The 16439-nt window shown below is 40.4% G+C and overlaps 1 protein-coding gene across 9 annotated transcripts in view; it reads right to left on the reverse strand.

Annotated features, from left to right (window-relative positions):
• The window catches only part of adgrb3 (adhesion G protein-coupled receptor B3), a 766644-nt gene that overhangs the window by 446922 nt on the left and 303283 nt on the right, over nucleotides 1-16439 (reverse strand). For 4 of the 9 annotated variants that reach the window (XM_073056509.1, XM_073056506.1, XM_073056505.1 and 1 more), the window contains exon 3: nucleotides 623-733. The exons of 2 other annotated variants lie outside the window; for them this stretch is intronic. In XM_073056509.1, the coding sequence (XP_072912610.1) occupies nucleotides 623-733 (111 nt within the window). Of the gene's footprint in view, nucleotides 1-622; nucleotides 734-16439 lie in introns of those variants that run through there. 3 more of the 9 variants (XM_073056504.1, XM_073056511.1, XM_073056510.1) reach the window with 2 other exon arrangements.

Here is a 16439-nt window from a genome sequence, read left to right on the forward strand (position 1 = left end):
CACATTATTAACAGTAAACACAAAGTGACAACATGAAAGGCTGCAGAGATATTGGGGTTAATATTAACCTAATCCTGTGCAGGAAAACCATGGATTAAGTTGACTTTATGATGCAAATAAAATCAGGCGTATGTAAAACCAGTGTTACACCTGATCCTGTGTATTTCCCATCACGCAGGCTAGGTTAACATTTCCCCACACTGTGAGAAGCAAGGGTTTCCCTAGATGCTAGAACCAAGAAAAAGAGCTCCCAAACAGTGTCTCCAAGCCATGATAAACTCTCACACAAACATTAATTTCAAATTTCAACATACTCAGTTCATGCATCATTTTGGGGTACTGTATGTCCAAAACTAGTGGAAAGACATGTAAATAATAATTCAATGTTTCCATGCAATGACTTTGAGTTATCTTAGTTCTAATTCTATGCTGCCAATTATTACATAGCTACTGACTTGAAGGTATCTCTGGACACCTTGAAGTGACTGAGCAGAAAGAAAACAATTAATATACAAGAAACATCAGCGGCACAATTAAAAGAAAAAAAAAGATTTATGGAGACATGCAGTGGGTTTGTTAAGTTGATCAAATAAAGACAGGTATAGACTATTGAATTAATTACCAGTACGTGGCATAATTTTACCAGCATCAGCTTGTTCCTGAGGGACCTTTCTCTCATGAACTGATCGAGGTCGCTGACTTTTTATTGTATGCTCTGCCATCAATCCAAATTCTAAGGACAGAATAGAGGTTTATGAAAGCTCCATGGTTGCACAAATCACACATTCACATTTGCATCTTATGCATTTTTACTGAAATTAATGACAAGGCATGAACAAAACAGGTACAGAGTGGTGTACTTTTATTCCAATCTGTGTATTAAAACAGGTTACACATCTTTGAATTACACGTGTTTGCTATAATTTTATCATTGGCTTAGATGAGATTGGGGTCTTCCTCCTTGTACTTCAGAAGTCAAATTTCTCCAGAAAATCTGTGTCTGAGGAATACTGAAAAGAAAGGCACAGGCCTTTCAGCTCTTCAAGCATTGTCCTTGAAAGAAACAACTCAACGAAAACTAACACTTGATTAAATGTCATTCACCTGACACTTTCCTTCAGTCTCTCTCCTCACAGGTACTGCCTGACCTGCACCTGCTTTTAATAAAACTAAAACTGAACATGTTAATCAAACACTTCTGATCAGGAAGGTGACAAATTATCACAGCAGGTTGTAAAGCTGTCAATTGAGCAGTACATAACATGGGCACACCTCAAAAAGACCCATTTCTGTAAAACTAAATGTGACGGGCCTCTTATATAGAACATACAGCACTGAAACTGCTTACTTTACTATTCTATGCCAGTGTTTACTTTACACTTCACAGGCCTCCTGCTACCACTGTTCATTTCATTCTAATCCCATAACTTTCAATTGCTCTCTCATTCCTGTTCCCAAGTTAAGGAACCTCTACCATTTCCAGCAGCTTTGCTTTGTGCTGCAAGGTCAATGTACTTATCACTCTTTGGAAAAATGGTTCCACTGGATTGTTCATAGGATTTCTTTATGATTGTTCCTTTCCCCACATACACTAACCTAGCTTCCCCTTAAAAGCCTTGACCAATGAAGGCAAGGCTGTATTATGCCTTCTTTAGCACCTTATCAATTTTTGTTGTCCTTCTCAGGAGCTATGTACCTGCAATCCAAGATCCCTTCATACATCAATGGTCTAAGGGGGCAAGGAATCAATGGCCAGCCGTGTGAGTTGAGAATCGTTCAGGGTACAATATTAAGCCAAAATTCAATCTAGTTGCTCAGATCCCACTTCCGATGGTATTTTATCTACAGGTGATCTACTCTTACTGTATCCATAAATTGTGACTCCCCCCTCAGCTCTTTACTCCAGGTGCACACAAAAGACCACTTGATAAGTGTCAGCAGATGTAAGAGTGTGAGCTGTGGAATGGGTGATCTGTTGCCCAACAATCGATCACCCATTCCACAGCTCGCACTTTTACACCAGCTCAAGCAAAGGGCAGCATTGAGATATCTAGCCTGTGGTGAACCACCAAGCACTCCCCAAAGGATAACCTTCATATATCAGTTCAGTGTTAGAAAATTCACAGAACTGCTACGGAACATCAGCAAGTGGAGGTGAAGAGGCATGCATGTGGAGTTATCAGTGCAGAATCAGTCATACCTAAAAGTTCGAGCTTACACAAGTGTAATTGATCAAGAGTTGTATGGCATTACTGTTGATTGATGGACAAAAGGTCTTTTTAGGTCTTTATTCTTTGGAGCATAGAAGGTTGAGGGGGGACTTAATAGAGGTATTCAAAACTATGAGGGGGATAGATAGAGTTGATGTGGATAGGCTTTTTCCATTGAGAGTAGGGGAGATTCAAACAAGAGGACATGAGTTGAGAGTCAGGGGGCAAAAGTTTAAGGGTAACACGAGGGGGAATTTCTTTACTTAGAGAGTGGTAGCTGTGTGGAACGAGCTTCCGGTAGAAGTGGTAGAGGCAGGTTCGGTATTATCATTTAAAGTAAAATTGGATAGGTATATAAACAGGAAAGGAATGGAGGGTTATGGGCTGAGTGCGGGCCATTGGGATTAGGTGAGAGTAAGTGTTCGGCACAGACTAGAAGGGCCAAGATGGCCTGTTTCCGTGCTGTAATTGTTATATGGTTATATGGTTAAAAGCCTATGGAATTTTTGTTTGTTTGATTGTGCAGGTGGCCCTTAAGTGGCAACATGGAAACCATGCCACCTGACAAGCTGAGCGCCTCTTTATTTGTGAATACTTATACGAGGTGTTCAGCATGTGTGGCTCATCCTTCTGGCAGAGTCCACTCTCTACCTCGGGTTGAGGCTGTGTGGAGTCTGCATGTTCTCCCTGTGATCTCTGGGGTTTTTGCTGGCTGCTCTATTTTCCTCCCATGTCTCAAAAGTGTGCTGGTATATTAATTAACTATGGTTAACTGCTCCTGGAATAGGTAACTGACAAGAAAATCATCAAAAAGGAATTGATGGGTATTGGGGAGAAGATGAGTTGCAGGGAGTAAGAAGCAAAGGAATGGAAGAGAGGGGATTCTTCTGGTGGGGGTTGGCAAGCACCAGATTCAGAGTCAGAATCAGGTTTAAAATCACTGATATGCAGCATGTCATGAAATTTGTGGCAGCCGTACAGCGCAATACATAAAAAACTGTTAGTTGTATATAATAAGATTATATAATTTTACATTATTAGAATAGTATACAATTACATTTATATCAGTAGTGCAAAAAGAGAGCAAGAATAAAAATAGTGAGGTGGCATTCACGGGTGGGTTCATTGCCCAGGAATCTGGTGGTGGAGGGGGAGAAACTGCTCCTGAAACATTAAATGTGTGTCTTCAGGCTCCTGTACCTCTTCTCCGATGACAGTAACATGAAGAGAGCAATGGGCCAAAGGCAGCCTTCTGTGCTCTTTAGCTGCTACTGCAACGATCAAGTGAGGGAACTCGACTGTTTCTGTTTTAAGGGCAGTTCCAACATCATGAGTGAGTCTGTGTTTCATATTCTTGGTATTTTTTCTATTTATTTGCACAATTTGTCTTCTTTTGCACATTGGCTATTCATCAGTCTTTATTTGTGTATAGTTTTTTCATAAATTCTGTTGTATTTCTTTATTAACTTGTAAGTGCCTTAAGAAAAAGAATCTCATGGTAGTATATGACATATATGTGCTTTGATAATAAATTTACTTCGACTTTGACTCAGAGTCTGCCTCGTCCTAAGCAATGCAAGCACCATTTTCTCTTGCCTTTATTGGTAGTGAAGGTCTTTGTGTTATGCAGGAAGCTTTTCCAAGTTGCTGTCATTCAAATAGAAATTGATAACCACTATACATCTTGCAGTATTGCAGGATGCAAGGTGTGTAGAGTTTAACATTAAACAGCCACTACACTGCCAACCCCATGAATCAGAATGAGTCATGGGATAGACATGCTGAACAAGGTAGAGCAGTGAAGAATGTATTTGGAACTTTACTCAAAGAGACAAATAAATGGAATTCATCAGGATCTCCTTCCATACAGACTTCAGCCTTTGAATTGATGTCATGTTGCAGTTGTGCTAAACCTTGGTTAGACTGGAGTTGGAGTATTGTACAGTTCCAGTTGCTACACTACAAAGAAGGATGTGGTGGCAAAACAGAAAGCTCATAGGAGATTCAGTAAGACATTACCAGGAATGGAGGGATGCAGTAAAAGGAAAGATTAGATAGGCTGGATTTATTCTCATTGTAACAGTGGAGGCTGAAAGATGATTTTATTGAGGTTAGTAAAATTCTGACAGCTGTATCTTTTCAAGGGCAGGCAAGCTTAGAACCAGAAGACACAGATCTTAGGTGAGTAAGAGAAGCTTAAAGGAGATTGAAATGGTATGAGTTTATCTGGAATGTGCTGCCTGAGAAGGCAGTAAAGGCATACAGAATTCCAATGATTTAAAAGGCATTTGGATGGATTTTCAAAGGAAGGGAGTAGACAGAAATGGGCCTCATGCATGCAAAAGGGATAACCAAAGATAGGGATGGTGAGCTGTTATGATTTTATTTGATCAGTGGCCTCAACTCCATATTGCCATGGTAACCTTCATCCCTTTGACACCCCAGTAAAGATGCTACAGATTGATAATCCCTTTAGCAGGGCTCCCCACTAGGTTTAAAAAGCTGCTTTTCAGTGTGTGGTCTACTCCGATTGTTAACTCTATGCCTGCAATTCAGCTTCAGGAGGTGTTATTCGGATGTTCCTTGTAGAGTAACAACACACTGCATATTCTGAGCATGGCCACATCGCAGACACGGAGGTGGCTGATCACAGGCCTTTGAGAGTTCTAAATTCGCAATTGCATTTCACAATCGATTTTACACTCACTATCCACCAGACAGCTCAAAATAAACATTGCTGGGTGACTGAATTTCTAAGCCTCTATCTTTTTTTTGTCAGCAAGAAAAAGGATTCCATGACATTAAATGTGCTGACATTCTAAGAAAAGTGCAGGATTACCAGAACTATGGAGATAACAGAAGGTCTTAACTAAAAGATACTGACTAAACCTGGAAATGTGAAAATGGAAAATGTTGAAGACAAAGAGCAGGTTTGGCGTCTGAAGAGAGACATGACAGCTGAACATTTCAGGTACTAACTCCCTGTCTTATCCATTTTTACTAAAGGATTTGAGCTAAATACCCTTTTCTGTTCTGCTTTTTATCTCCAACAGTTGCAATTTATATTGTTGAACATTAGAATGTGGCTTTCCAAAGTAAGAGATATCAGGAGAGTCCATTGAATAGGGGAAGGAATAAAAGGTTATGCAGATGAAGCAGAACGATGGTGACGGAAGTAGGATGGGGGATGATCATGTGAAATGGTACCTGAGCTGTCTTTTTTATGGTACATCACGTCTCTTGACATCACTATTGATTTGAAGTACAATCCAATGGGAGTCCCTCCTTCTGTACCTTGCAAATGACCTGGATTGGTTCTGTGCCAAAGTGATGATTACAAGACTCTCTCTTTGAGGTGAACTTTGATCTTGACTGGACAGTTGGCAGAGAGTGTCAATTGGCTCAATGCCATTCCTCGTCGAGAGAAGAGGTAGTGATTTTGAGCCTTGGCTACATTAACACTTTACAGAGGGAGAGCTGCAGGACACCTGACTCAGACCAAACAGTTGTGACCCTACCCATCTGACACAAGCAGATCTTTGGACACACAATTCAGTTCAGCCACTATCATTTAATGTAAGCAGATACAAAGGTTGGAGTCTAACACAATGTTATTGCCAGGTGAATCAAAGTAATTTCAACCCATATAATGGCTAGCTTACAGTGTATTTCCAACCAGTGTTTTTCCAGGATTTAGTTGATATAAGTCTGCTCAAGTCTAACCTGTCAACTTTCCTCATTATTCAATTATTTGTGGTCAATTAGGGCAGCACTGATGAATACAAAATGATGTACTTTTAATGTGATTGGAGGAGAGTATAGGGAAGATGTCTGAGGTATGCTTGTTAAAAGAGTGCCACATGAATAGAATACATTCCTGGGGGTGGTGGTAAAGGCAGATACACTTGGGGCATTTAAGAGACTCTTAGATAGACCATAAAACCATAACACATAGAAGCAAAATTAGATTATTCAACCCATCCAGTCTGCTCCACCATTCAATCATGACTGATTTATTATTCCATCAACCTCATTCTCTTGCCTTCTCCCTGTAAACTTTGGCACCCTTACTAATCAAGAACCCATCAACCTCCCAATGATTTGGCCTCCACAGCCATCTATGGCAACGAAATCCACAGATTCACCACCCTCTAGTTGAAGAATACCCACATTATCGCTGTTCTAAAGAGACACTCTTGTATTCTGAGCATGTTACCTCAGGTCCTAGACTCTCCGCTATTGGAAACATCATTTCCACATCCACTCTATCTTGGTCTTGAATATTCAGTAGGTTTCAGTGAGATCCCACCTCATTCATCTTAACTCCAGTGAATATACACACAGAGCCAAGGCAAGAGATTTGCTTTATTTGTCACAAGTGCATTGAAACATACAGTGAAATGTGTCATTTCTATCAAATCAAATCAAATCAGCATCTGCTTCAGTGTCTCTCTGGTGACTTATTTCAGTCACAACAAGAAGCAGAAATAGTGCAGTGTAGTTGCAGGCACTGAGGAATTTGTGTGTCTTTAAGTTCCGTAGAGGAAACCTGATAATATATGCAAGTTTGAGAAGATGGGGAGGTGGAAGGGTTGTTGGTATTAGCACATTTGAGAGATGAAACATATTTAAACCAACGGTGAATCAGCTGCTAGCCTGGAATTAGGCTCAAGCAAGCAGTAGTCACAATCCTTCCTTTCCAATCCAGATGGAGAGTCTTGACCCAAAACATACACTGTTCCCCCTCCAGCCTGACTTGCTGATCTCCTTCAGCATTTTGTGTGCATTGCATTTACAGCAGAGCAAGGCAGCTCAAATCACTTCTTTAAAAACTCCTAACTTACATAAGTATCTAGCAACTCAAACCATTTCCTGCAGCCCAACCCTTCTTTCCACTGAAACCCAGAATAGCAGAAATTGATCACTGTGCTATTAAATAATTTTATCTATTTAAAAATTACAATAGCTCAAATGACATTGCAAACTATTTATCTCAACCTGGGTAGTGCTCCACCATTGCCTGTAATCCTTTGGAGCTGGTGTTTTTGTTTCTCTGTGAATGGTTTTATTTGCTGGTTATCCACCATAAGTTCACTTTCTGATGTTGGATCCCATATTTGACCATTCAGAATGCATCATTCACCTCTTTCAGGAGCAGTTCAGGGAAATAATGTTGTTGCCTCTGTAGGAGCCAGTGAGAGATGTCAAGTGTCCTATCAGGCTCTGGAAGGACACTGCTAGGTTGAGCAAAATGTTGGAACTACACAACAATGAAACAGTCTGCAGGAAGATCTCATTATTGACACCCGGTCACATCAATGTGTGAATACAGCTCAGACGGCTTTACAGCCTGTTAACTGACCCACAGTGGGCTATCCAGAGGACAAAAGCTGCAGATGGGAAGAATTAGGAAGTAACAGTTTGTGGAATGAACAGTCCAGTAAATTAAAGAAGCACGAACAGACACTTAAGGAACCAATAGTTGAGGTAATTGTGGATTGGTGCCAGCAGGAATTTGAAGGAGCATTTAGGGATAAGGGAGTACTGTAGATAATGAACCTTCAGGATTTATTGGAATTTGAGCATTTAAATGTTACAAGAAGAGAACAGATGTGAAGGAAGGAGAAGTGAAGAACAATGGGACTGGTGATGAAGAACAAAGAAGGCCTTTAGGAGAGTGGAACAAAAGTCATGTAGAAGGATTGTTGAAGACATTGGGAGAAATAAATTCAGAGACAAACACTTGCAGAAAAAGACCCTGAGGTTCAAAGAAGAAGTTGCTACATTCACTCCAAGTGGGGAGATTCAGAGCAGGTGGTATCTAAATACCAGTACTGTGTTTTGGAAACTGTGGAAGTAGACTGAAGACTTTTGCAATTGATGAATAATTGTAATTGCCTGAAACTGTGCAATAAATCATTGAGTTATTTGATTAATAACAAAATTTAACTGTTAGACAAAATAATTGTCCAGTGTGTTTTATCAGGTGCTGAATTTAATTGGCTGCACCTCCAATCTATTAATTAGGAATAGCAAAAGATTTTACAAGGATTCCTGCTACTCAGAAAGCTGTCTTCATTTACATGCATGCCCAGAGAGGTCCAAGTACTAGGTGAAGCAAATGCAGGGAAAGGCAGGTGGTCTGCCTCCACCCTGGCATCATTCCTCTATATCTAAAATCTGTGATGCCCTCTGCTATCTACACATTCTTCACAGTCTTCTGGGATATGGATGTTCCAGAGCAGCTGGAGCCAGTGCTGCCAAGTGTGAATGGTCTGTTTCACCAAACATGATTCCATTCTGTGCTTTCCTCAATCTGCAGAGGAAGGACACTTCCAAGATCTCTGCCAATTCATATTTGTTTTGGAAAAGTCAGTGTGCAACACTTTAGCATGTACATACGTAAGTGTCACTAAATGAAGAGAATTGGAACATGATAATCTAAGGCACTCAGCTTTCATCTCTCATTTGACTGTAAAATTGCCTCATTCAATAAATTCCTTTATGGAATTCTTCAAAGTGTGAGTCATCACTCTGTTTTCTTTATTGGTTAGGTTTTTTACTCTTTAATATTGAATGCAGAATTGCAGATTGACATATGTAAACTCTGTAAGCATAAAAATACACAGGATGTCAGCTAGTTATTCTGCTCCAAGCTGTGCCTATGATGTAGTGCATCTGACTCTCTGTATTGCTGTCCTTTGGGATCCTAACTAGGGCAGAAGTTCTATCATAATGATGATGAGTGTTTAGATGATCCAAATGATTCCATGGGGCAGCAGTTTACAACACCAGATTGGGGTTCAATTCCTGACGCAAATTCTGTCTGTAAGGAGTTTATAGAATTCTTGTCTCTAAGGAGTTTGTATACGTTTTCTTTGACTGTGTGGCTTTCCTCCTGGTGCTTTGGTTTCTCCCCACATTACAAAGATGTAAGGGTTAAGATTAGTGAGTTGTAGGCACCGGAAGCATGGCAACTCTTGCAGGCTGCCCCAACATAATCCTCGCTGATTTGATTTAATGCAAATGACACATTTCACTGTATGTTTCAATGCACATGTGACAAATAAAGCAAATCTCTTTATCTTTATTGCCTTGTCCTGATTTTTGTGCCTGAGGACGCTAAACAGGCTAGTTTTCTCACATTAGTTTGGATCTGTTCTTTTGGTTTTGATCTGCCAAGTGGGAAGATTGGGACTGGGGAGGGAATGGGAGGTGGTGGTAAGAGGAAGGGCCATGGTTGAGACAGGAGTGGTCATGATGTTGCCCTAATTATCATGGTATGCAGCAGGATGAGTGGTCACGCTGACTATTTTCTACCTGTAATAAGGAAATAGGAGAAAAGTTTGATGGTGTTGAAAATTTAAAATGGCCATACAGGTGGCCATTTATAGGCAGCAATATTAGGTACTACAGAACCTAGATGGAGCTTAGATCCATATCAACTGGCATTTAATTAAAACACAGAATTGACTTGAGAATCTGAAGGGTCTACTTTGGTTAATAGTCAGTCTGACCTTACAGGAGTAATGCATGCACAGGAAAAGAAACTGATGTTCAGGGTTAATAACCAAGTGAAACTTTTCTTGAAAAGCTTCAGGTCATGCACTGTTAGCTCTTAAATAGTGCAGATACAGCCATTTCCAGGCCAACATTCATCATCTTCCTTCAGATTACATGCTTCAGTGCAGACAACTTCTACTTCAATCACAATTGAATAGCTAAGTTACTGTATCCAGAACTCCTCCATGTCCTTCAATGTGACAATGAAAATGTTGATACCTCTTTTTCAAATGCAGTTTCCAGAATGTAAGTGAACCAAACAACTGCCTCTCCTCACATCCTTACTCTTTCAATGTCTCTCCTTTTCTATCTCTGGTAAAATTGTCTTCAGCTCTTTGGACCCTAAACTTTGGAATACCATTCTTACGCCTACCCTATCATTCTGCCTTATAAGCAACTTAGAACCTCTTAATACATGAAAATCCCTACTCAAATCCAATTTGTGGCATTACTCGCTTCACTATTTCCTCAGGTTTTCCACATTGTTAAAGCTGCTATTGGGAACCTTAGATCCTGTTATATCCTTGGCAAACTCTTCCCTTAAATCTTAACAGCAGCATGGTGAATCAAATTCTTGTAAACCTCATTCATGGCTCAGTGGCAGACATAGTGATCCTAAATCAGACAATTGTGGGTTGATTTTCCATTATGGAGATCTTAGGAACTGATCTGAGTTAAGAAATGGAGGTACATGGAGCTTAGAAAAATAGAGAGCTATGGGTATCCCTGGGTAACTTCTAAAGTAAGTACATGTTCGACACAGCATTGTGGGCTGAATGGCCTGTATTGTGCAGTAGGTTTTCTGTGTTTCTAAATCATTAGAAGATGAACACACAAGAGACTGCAGATGCTATAATCTGGAGCAGAAAATAAACTGCTGGAGGAACTCAGCAGGTCGGACAGTACCTGTGGATTCAACAGATTGGCTGAAGTTTCGAGTGAGGACCTTGATACAGGGTCTCGACCTGACAGATTGACCATCCTTTTGTCTATATTGGGGTATGAATGTAGGAACGTGAGGGAAAATAAAAAAAACAAGTCAGTCTGTTCCTTTTAGCAGTGTCTCAAAAGCACTGTGATTCCCAAAACGTTTTCACCCATCTTGGAGATACAATTAAAAAAATGTACTGATTTAATATCACACTATTAGAGGTACTGCCTTTTAGAGACAATATCATTAACAACTTTAATAGCACCATTATTGCAGAAAAATCACAATCAGAAAAATAATTATGTTCTGTCAAGTGGATATAAGCAATTCTATAATCTAACACTTATCTCTGCCAATAACAAATTAGCTGTCAATTATTTCATCAAAGTTTCTGGGACCTGGCTGTGTGTGAATCAGCTGTGGCTTTCCCTAGAGACATCATTACAAAATCTTTTACTGTATGAGAGTAATCTAGATAATCAATCTTTCTTCCCCCTGCCCCCCAATGAGTAGTGGAACTGCATAAAATAAGCAAATGATGTCTCAAAAAGCTATTTCATTCCCATCCTTCTTGGTGCTATCTTACTTTTATCCTACTAAGGATATTTTATTATCCTACTAAGGATGGAGAGTGTAGAAAAAGATCATTTGGTCCATTGTGTATGTACTGACTGATTTTGTCTGCTTATTTTGCCTTAAAGCCCAGAAATTTCTGTCTTCCAATCCCACATCACCTTAAATGGTACTACTGAATCCATTCCAGCATCCTTTTACATAGTGCAGTGCAAATTAATGAAACTGCAGCATTATAAAACCAACTTATTACTCCCCTGCATTCCTTTGCCAATTATTTTTATGAACTTTTCTCTCTTTCTCTTATTAAACTGCAGAGAGAAATTTAATACATCTTCCTTTCTACTCATTCCTAATGTGCTACATGAGTGGCCCTCCCACACAATGAACCTTGAACTGTTTTAGCTCGGTTTTCCAATCAAAGAAAATGCCACTGCTGTCATTCCTGTAAACTTCAGATCAGTGATATTAAAACCAAAAATAAACGGGCAGACAGATCAATTGATGGTTTTTCCTGTAATCTAAAAATGTTCTGTAGGCCTGCATATGATTCATGACTTATTCAGAAATAATAATCAGTTTGATGTCTGATAATTTTTTGACATGAAATTAAATTGCACTCATTTTAACATGTTACTATCCATGTTGGCTTTCATGCCCATAGAACACAGAACAGTACAGGCTCTTCAGCCCACAATGTTGTGCTAACCTTTTACCTACACTAAGATCAACCTAACCCTTCCCTCCCATAAAGCCCTCCATTTTTACTGTATATCATCCATGGACTCCTAAGAGTCTCCTAAATGTCCCTAATGTGTATGCCTCTACCACCAACACTGGCCTAAAGGACAGGAAAATATTAATTTCCTTCTGCTTAAAAATGAATTCTCCCTCAAATTTCTCACTCTGATTGTCCTGAGAACTAACTACAGCATTCAGGACAATCAGTGGGACAATTAGCTTTCAAGCAGGTGTAAATGGAGTGGTAAGAAATGGAGAGTAGATGGAGAAGGTTAAAATGGAAAGGGAGCAGGGAGAGTGAAAGACGAAAGGCTTAAGAGAAAAAGAATGGATGGAATGGAGAAAGGGACAGGGATATAAATGAAGAGGAAAAGGGATTAGAAAGATAAGAGATATGGAAAAATTGTGGCAAGCCTGTCGACAGGAAGAGAGATCAGAAATGATGTGCCCTCAGCATTAGGCTGTGCTATTTGTTAATGCAAACAACACATTTCACTGAATGTTTCAATAAATATATTTGAATGAGAAATGAGCAGAGTGTTGGGGAGTAGTGGAAGAATGGAAGTAAGACTGCAGTATTGAGATGAGGGGAACTGGAGGTTAACTGGTATGAAATGAGCAGTGTGGAAGGAAGAGGGGCTCAGATCAAATTTGCTCTCCTTCAAATGCAGGGATCAATTGGTTCTGGGTCAGGAGAGCTCCCCAGCTCACCAAAAACAGGTGATTAAATGGAATTAACTGGGACAGAAAAGCTATCCAAATGAGCAGAAGTTCTCAAAGAAGGATAGAGGAGGCGAGTATGTGCTTTCAGGTGAAGTGAGCATAATCCCAAGGTGAATCCCAGTGCAGGGACTAGGATGGCTAGCAGCTGACTGCAGAAGTGGTTGCGTATGTTTCCTATTTCTAATTGGCTTTGAGAAGACAGTGAAGAGCTGCCAGCTTAAACTGCTGCAGTCCTCCTGGTAAAGTTACTTCCCAAGTACTGCTAGGGAGACAGTTCCATTATTTAGACCTAGTAGGGATGAAGAACTGGTGAGATACTTCATGGTGCGCAACCCGAAGGGAAACTTGCAGATAGTGGTGTTCCCATTGTGGGAAGGGTCGTAGCTTAGGTGGTGCTGGAGGAGTAGACTGGATAAGTAAATCTACTGCAATTGTCAAAGAGTCACAGAGTTGTACTTCATTTTTCTACCACTGCCCTCTTGTCGTCTAAGGCCAATCCAACCTACCAAGTCCCAGTGAATCCAATGTGCCTTAATATTCTGGAAAAACATACTACAAGGAACTTGCCAAATACTTTGCTAAAGACCACGTATACAACATCCACTGTCTTAGCCTCATCAATCATGTTCATCACTTCCTCAAAATCAAGGTTGTAAGATATGCAGTAGTCATGGCATCACATGAAGCCATGCTAACTTTGTAAAGAGTAAAAGAAAGCTGAGAGTGGATATCACACCACTGGAGAATGACATTGGAGAGGCAGTAATGGGAGACAAAGAAATGGCAGGCAAATTTAATAAGCATTATGTATCAGCCTTCACTGTGGAAGACACTAGCAGTATAACAGAAATTTAAGAGTATCGGGGCAGAATTGAGTGAAGTTGCTATTACTAAGGAGAAGGTGCTTGGGAAGCTGAAAGGTCTGAAGGTAGATAAGTCACCTAGGCCAGGCGGACTACAGCCCAGGTTCTGAAAGAAGCAGCTGAAGAGATTGTGGTGGCATATAGTAATGATCTTTTAAAAATTTCTAGATTCTGGAATGGTTCCAGACAACTGGAAAATTGCAATTGTCACTCCAATCTTTAAGAAGGGAGGGAGGCAGAAGAAAGGAAATTATAGGCCAGTTAGCCGGACTTTACTGGTTGTGAAGCTGTTGGATTCCATCATTACGGATGAAGGTTTGGGGTACCTGGAGGCGCATGATAAAATAAGCATTGTTTCCTGACAAATCTGTTGGAATTCTTTGAGAAAACAGCATAGACAAAGGAGAGTCAGTGGATGTTGTTTACTTGGATTTTCAGAAGGCCTTTCACAAGGTGCCACACATGAGGCTGCTTAACAAGATAAGAGCCCATGGTCTAATAGGACAGATAACCAGCATAGATTACCTATACCAGGTTGCTCTTTATTGACTACAGCACAGTGTTCAACATAATCATACCCTCACTTCTGATCAACAAACTCCAAAACCAGGGTTTCTGTACCTCCCTCTGCAAATGGATCCTTGACTTCCTCACTGGGAGACGACAGACGATGCAGATTGGAAATAACATCACCTGCTCGATAACGATCAACACTGGCACTCTTCCAGGATGTATGTGTAAATGGGTTTTTCTTTCTTTTTTTGTCACTGCGTATGTTAATCAAAATGGCTTCTTTGGTTTGTTTAAAAGTAGGAATGCTTCTTTGTTATGATAAGTGCTTTCTCTCTCAGTTTTGTTTGGGTTAAAATTACTGATAATGAGATTTGTATTTATTTGTTAACCAATTGGGATTAATGTTGTTCTCTCTTCTGGGTCTGTAAACTATTGTTGGCGGGGATTTGGGGAGTTGGTGCGAGGGGGGCATGAGTCAGAGATTGAGAGAGGAGTTGGCAAGCAGACCCAAGGTATCCCTGGTTGTGTCTGAGCCTGAAGGGTTTAGGTGAAGGGGTGTGGAGGTCTCGGAGGGTTATGGAAACTCCCAGATAAGTTAGCCTATGTAGCGCCTGAGGAACAGGGCATGAGGGTTACAATGTCACTGTTTGTGCCGGGGTTAGGGTGTGTGTTCACAGGAAGGGTGGCGAGTTATTAAGTAGTCATGAGGACCAGATGACCCAACATTCTCATTTTAACCATGCCCAGGAGCATGTAGCTCCTCCAACTGTTTAGCTCTCAGCTTGGATGGTACAACCACTCTCAATCCCCACATATGGCAACCTCCATCAAGGGCAAGTTCATCTCAGCAGAGGTAAAAATGGGAAAACTGAAATTTCTGCTGCACCTTTCAGCCATTTTGGATATACCTGAGACAATGTGAGGTCTTATCTGGTTTCCCTTTGATCATCTCTGCCATGACTGAGAGACTTTTGATTTGCATTAGGGAGAATGCATCAGGATGAGTGTCTTTCGTTTCGTAAATTTTTCCAGTAATTTATTTTGCAATGGTAAATGGGACAATCCATCATAATTTCCATAATTAGTCATCCTCTTGAATTCAATCTTGTAATCGTGTCCTCCAAGAAAATGAGTCCATCTCTGCTTCATGCTGCCATTGTCAGTGAAACACTTGTAGTCGATGATCAGTAACAAGCGTAAACTCTCTCCGACAGAAGTACTGGTTAAAATGTTTTACACCCCAAACTAGAGGCCTCTCTCAATCTGTGCATAATTTTTCTCTGCAGTGGTAAGGGAACATGATGCAAAGGTTATGGGGTATTCTCTTATATCTCCCATAACATGTGACATGACTGCACATATATCATTAGGCAAGGTATCACAGGCAAGCTTCACGGGACAAAGTGGATCATAATATGTTAGTACAGAATCTGATGTCACCATTTTGTTACCCTTTTGAAAATCACCTCTCACTGTTTTGTCCATTGCCAGTTCTTCTTGCTCTGTAGTAATGAGTTCTTTTTAACAATGTCTTGAGGTTTGGTAAATGTTCCTTGTCAGGTTTACTGGTAACAATGATGTCATCCAGGTAACACTGAGTGCCTGGGCATCCTTTCAGCACTTGGTCCACAGCTTTCTGCCAAGAGTGCTGGTGCAGATGCTACACTAAAAATAAACCAATTTGAGCAATAAAGCCCTTTGTGAGTGTTTATGGTGAGAAATGCTTTGGACTTCTCTTCCATCGCCATCTGTAGATAGCCCTCAGCTAACTCTACTTTGCTGAAATGTTTCCCTCCAGAAAGGTGACTTATCCTTAATAACTCCATGCTTTTCCAGATATGTACAAATCCCATCCCTAAGGATTATCTCCAATAATTTCCCTGCCACTCATGTAATGCTTATAATTTCTTGGTTTATTCCTTTTGCCTTCTTAACCATAAGACCATATGATGTAGGAGCAGAATGAGGCCATTCAGCCCATCGAGTCTGCTCTACCATTCCATTATGCCTGATCCCATAACCCACTCGACCCCATACACATGCCTTCTCACCATATCCTTTTAACAAAAGGAAAATGTTGGGTATCCTTCATTTTTCTGGGATCACCCTTGTGGCTAAAGAAGATGCAAAGATTCCTGTCAATGCCACAACACTCTCCTTTCTTGCCTCTCAATTACCTGGGATAGATCCCAGCAGGCCTTCAAGACTAACAGTACGTACCTTCATGTTCTTCAAATAATCTCCTTTTTTCTTGATGTCCACTCTCAGCTTTCTGTTCAGTAACTATACACCATTATCAATAGCCCAACTGAGTATTATATC

This window comes from Hemitrygon akajei, chromosome 9, assembly GCF_048418815.1.
Source record: "Hemitrygon akajei chromosome 9, sHemAka1.3, whole genome shotgun sequence".
NCBI lineage: Eukaryota > Metazoa > Chordata > Chondrichthyes > Myliobatiformes > Dasyatidae > Hemitrygon > Hemitrygon akajei.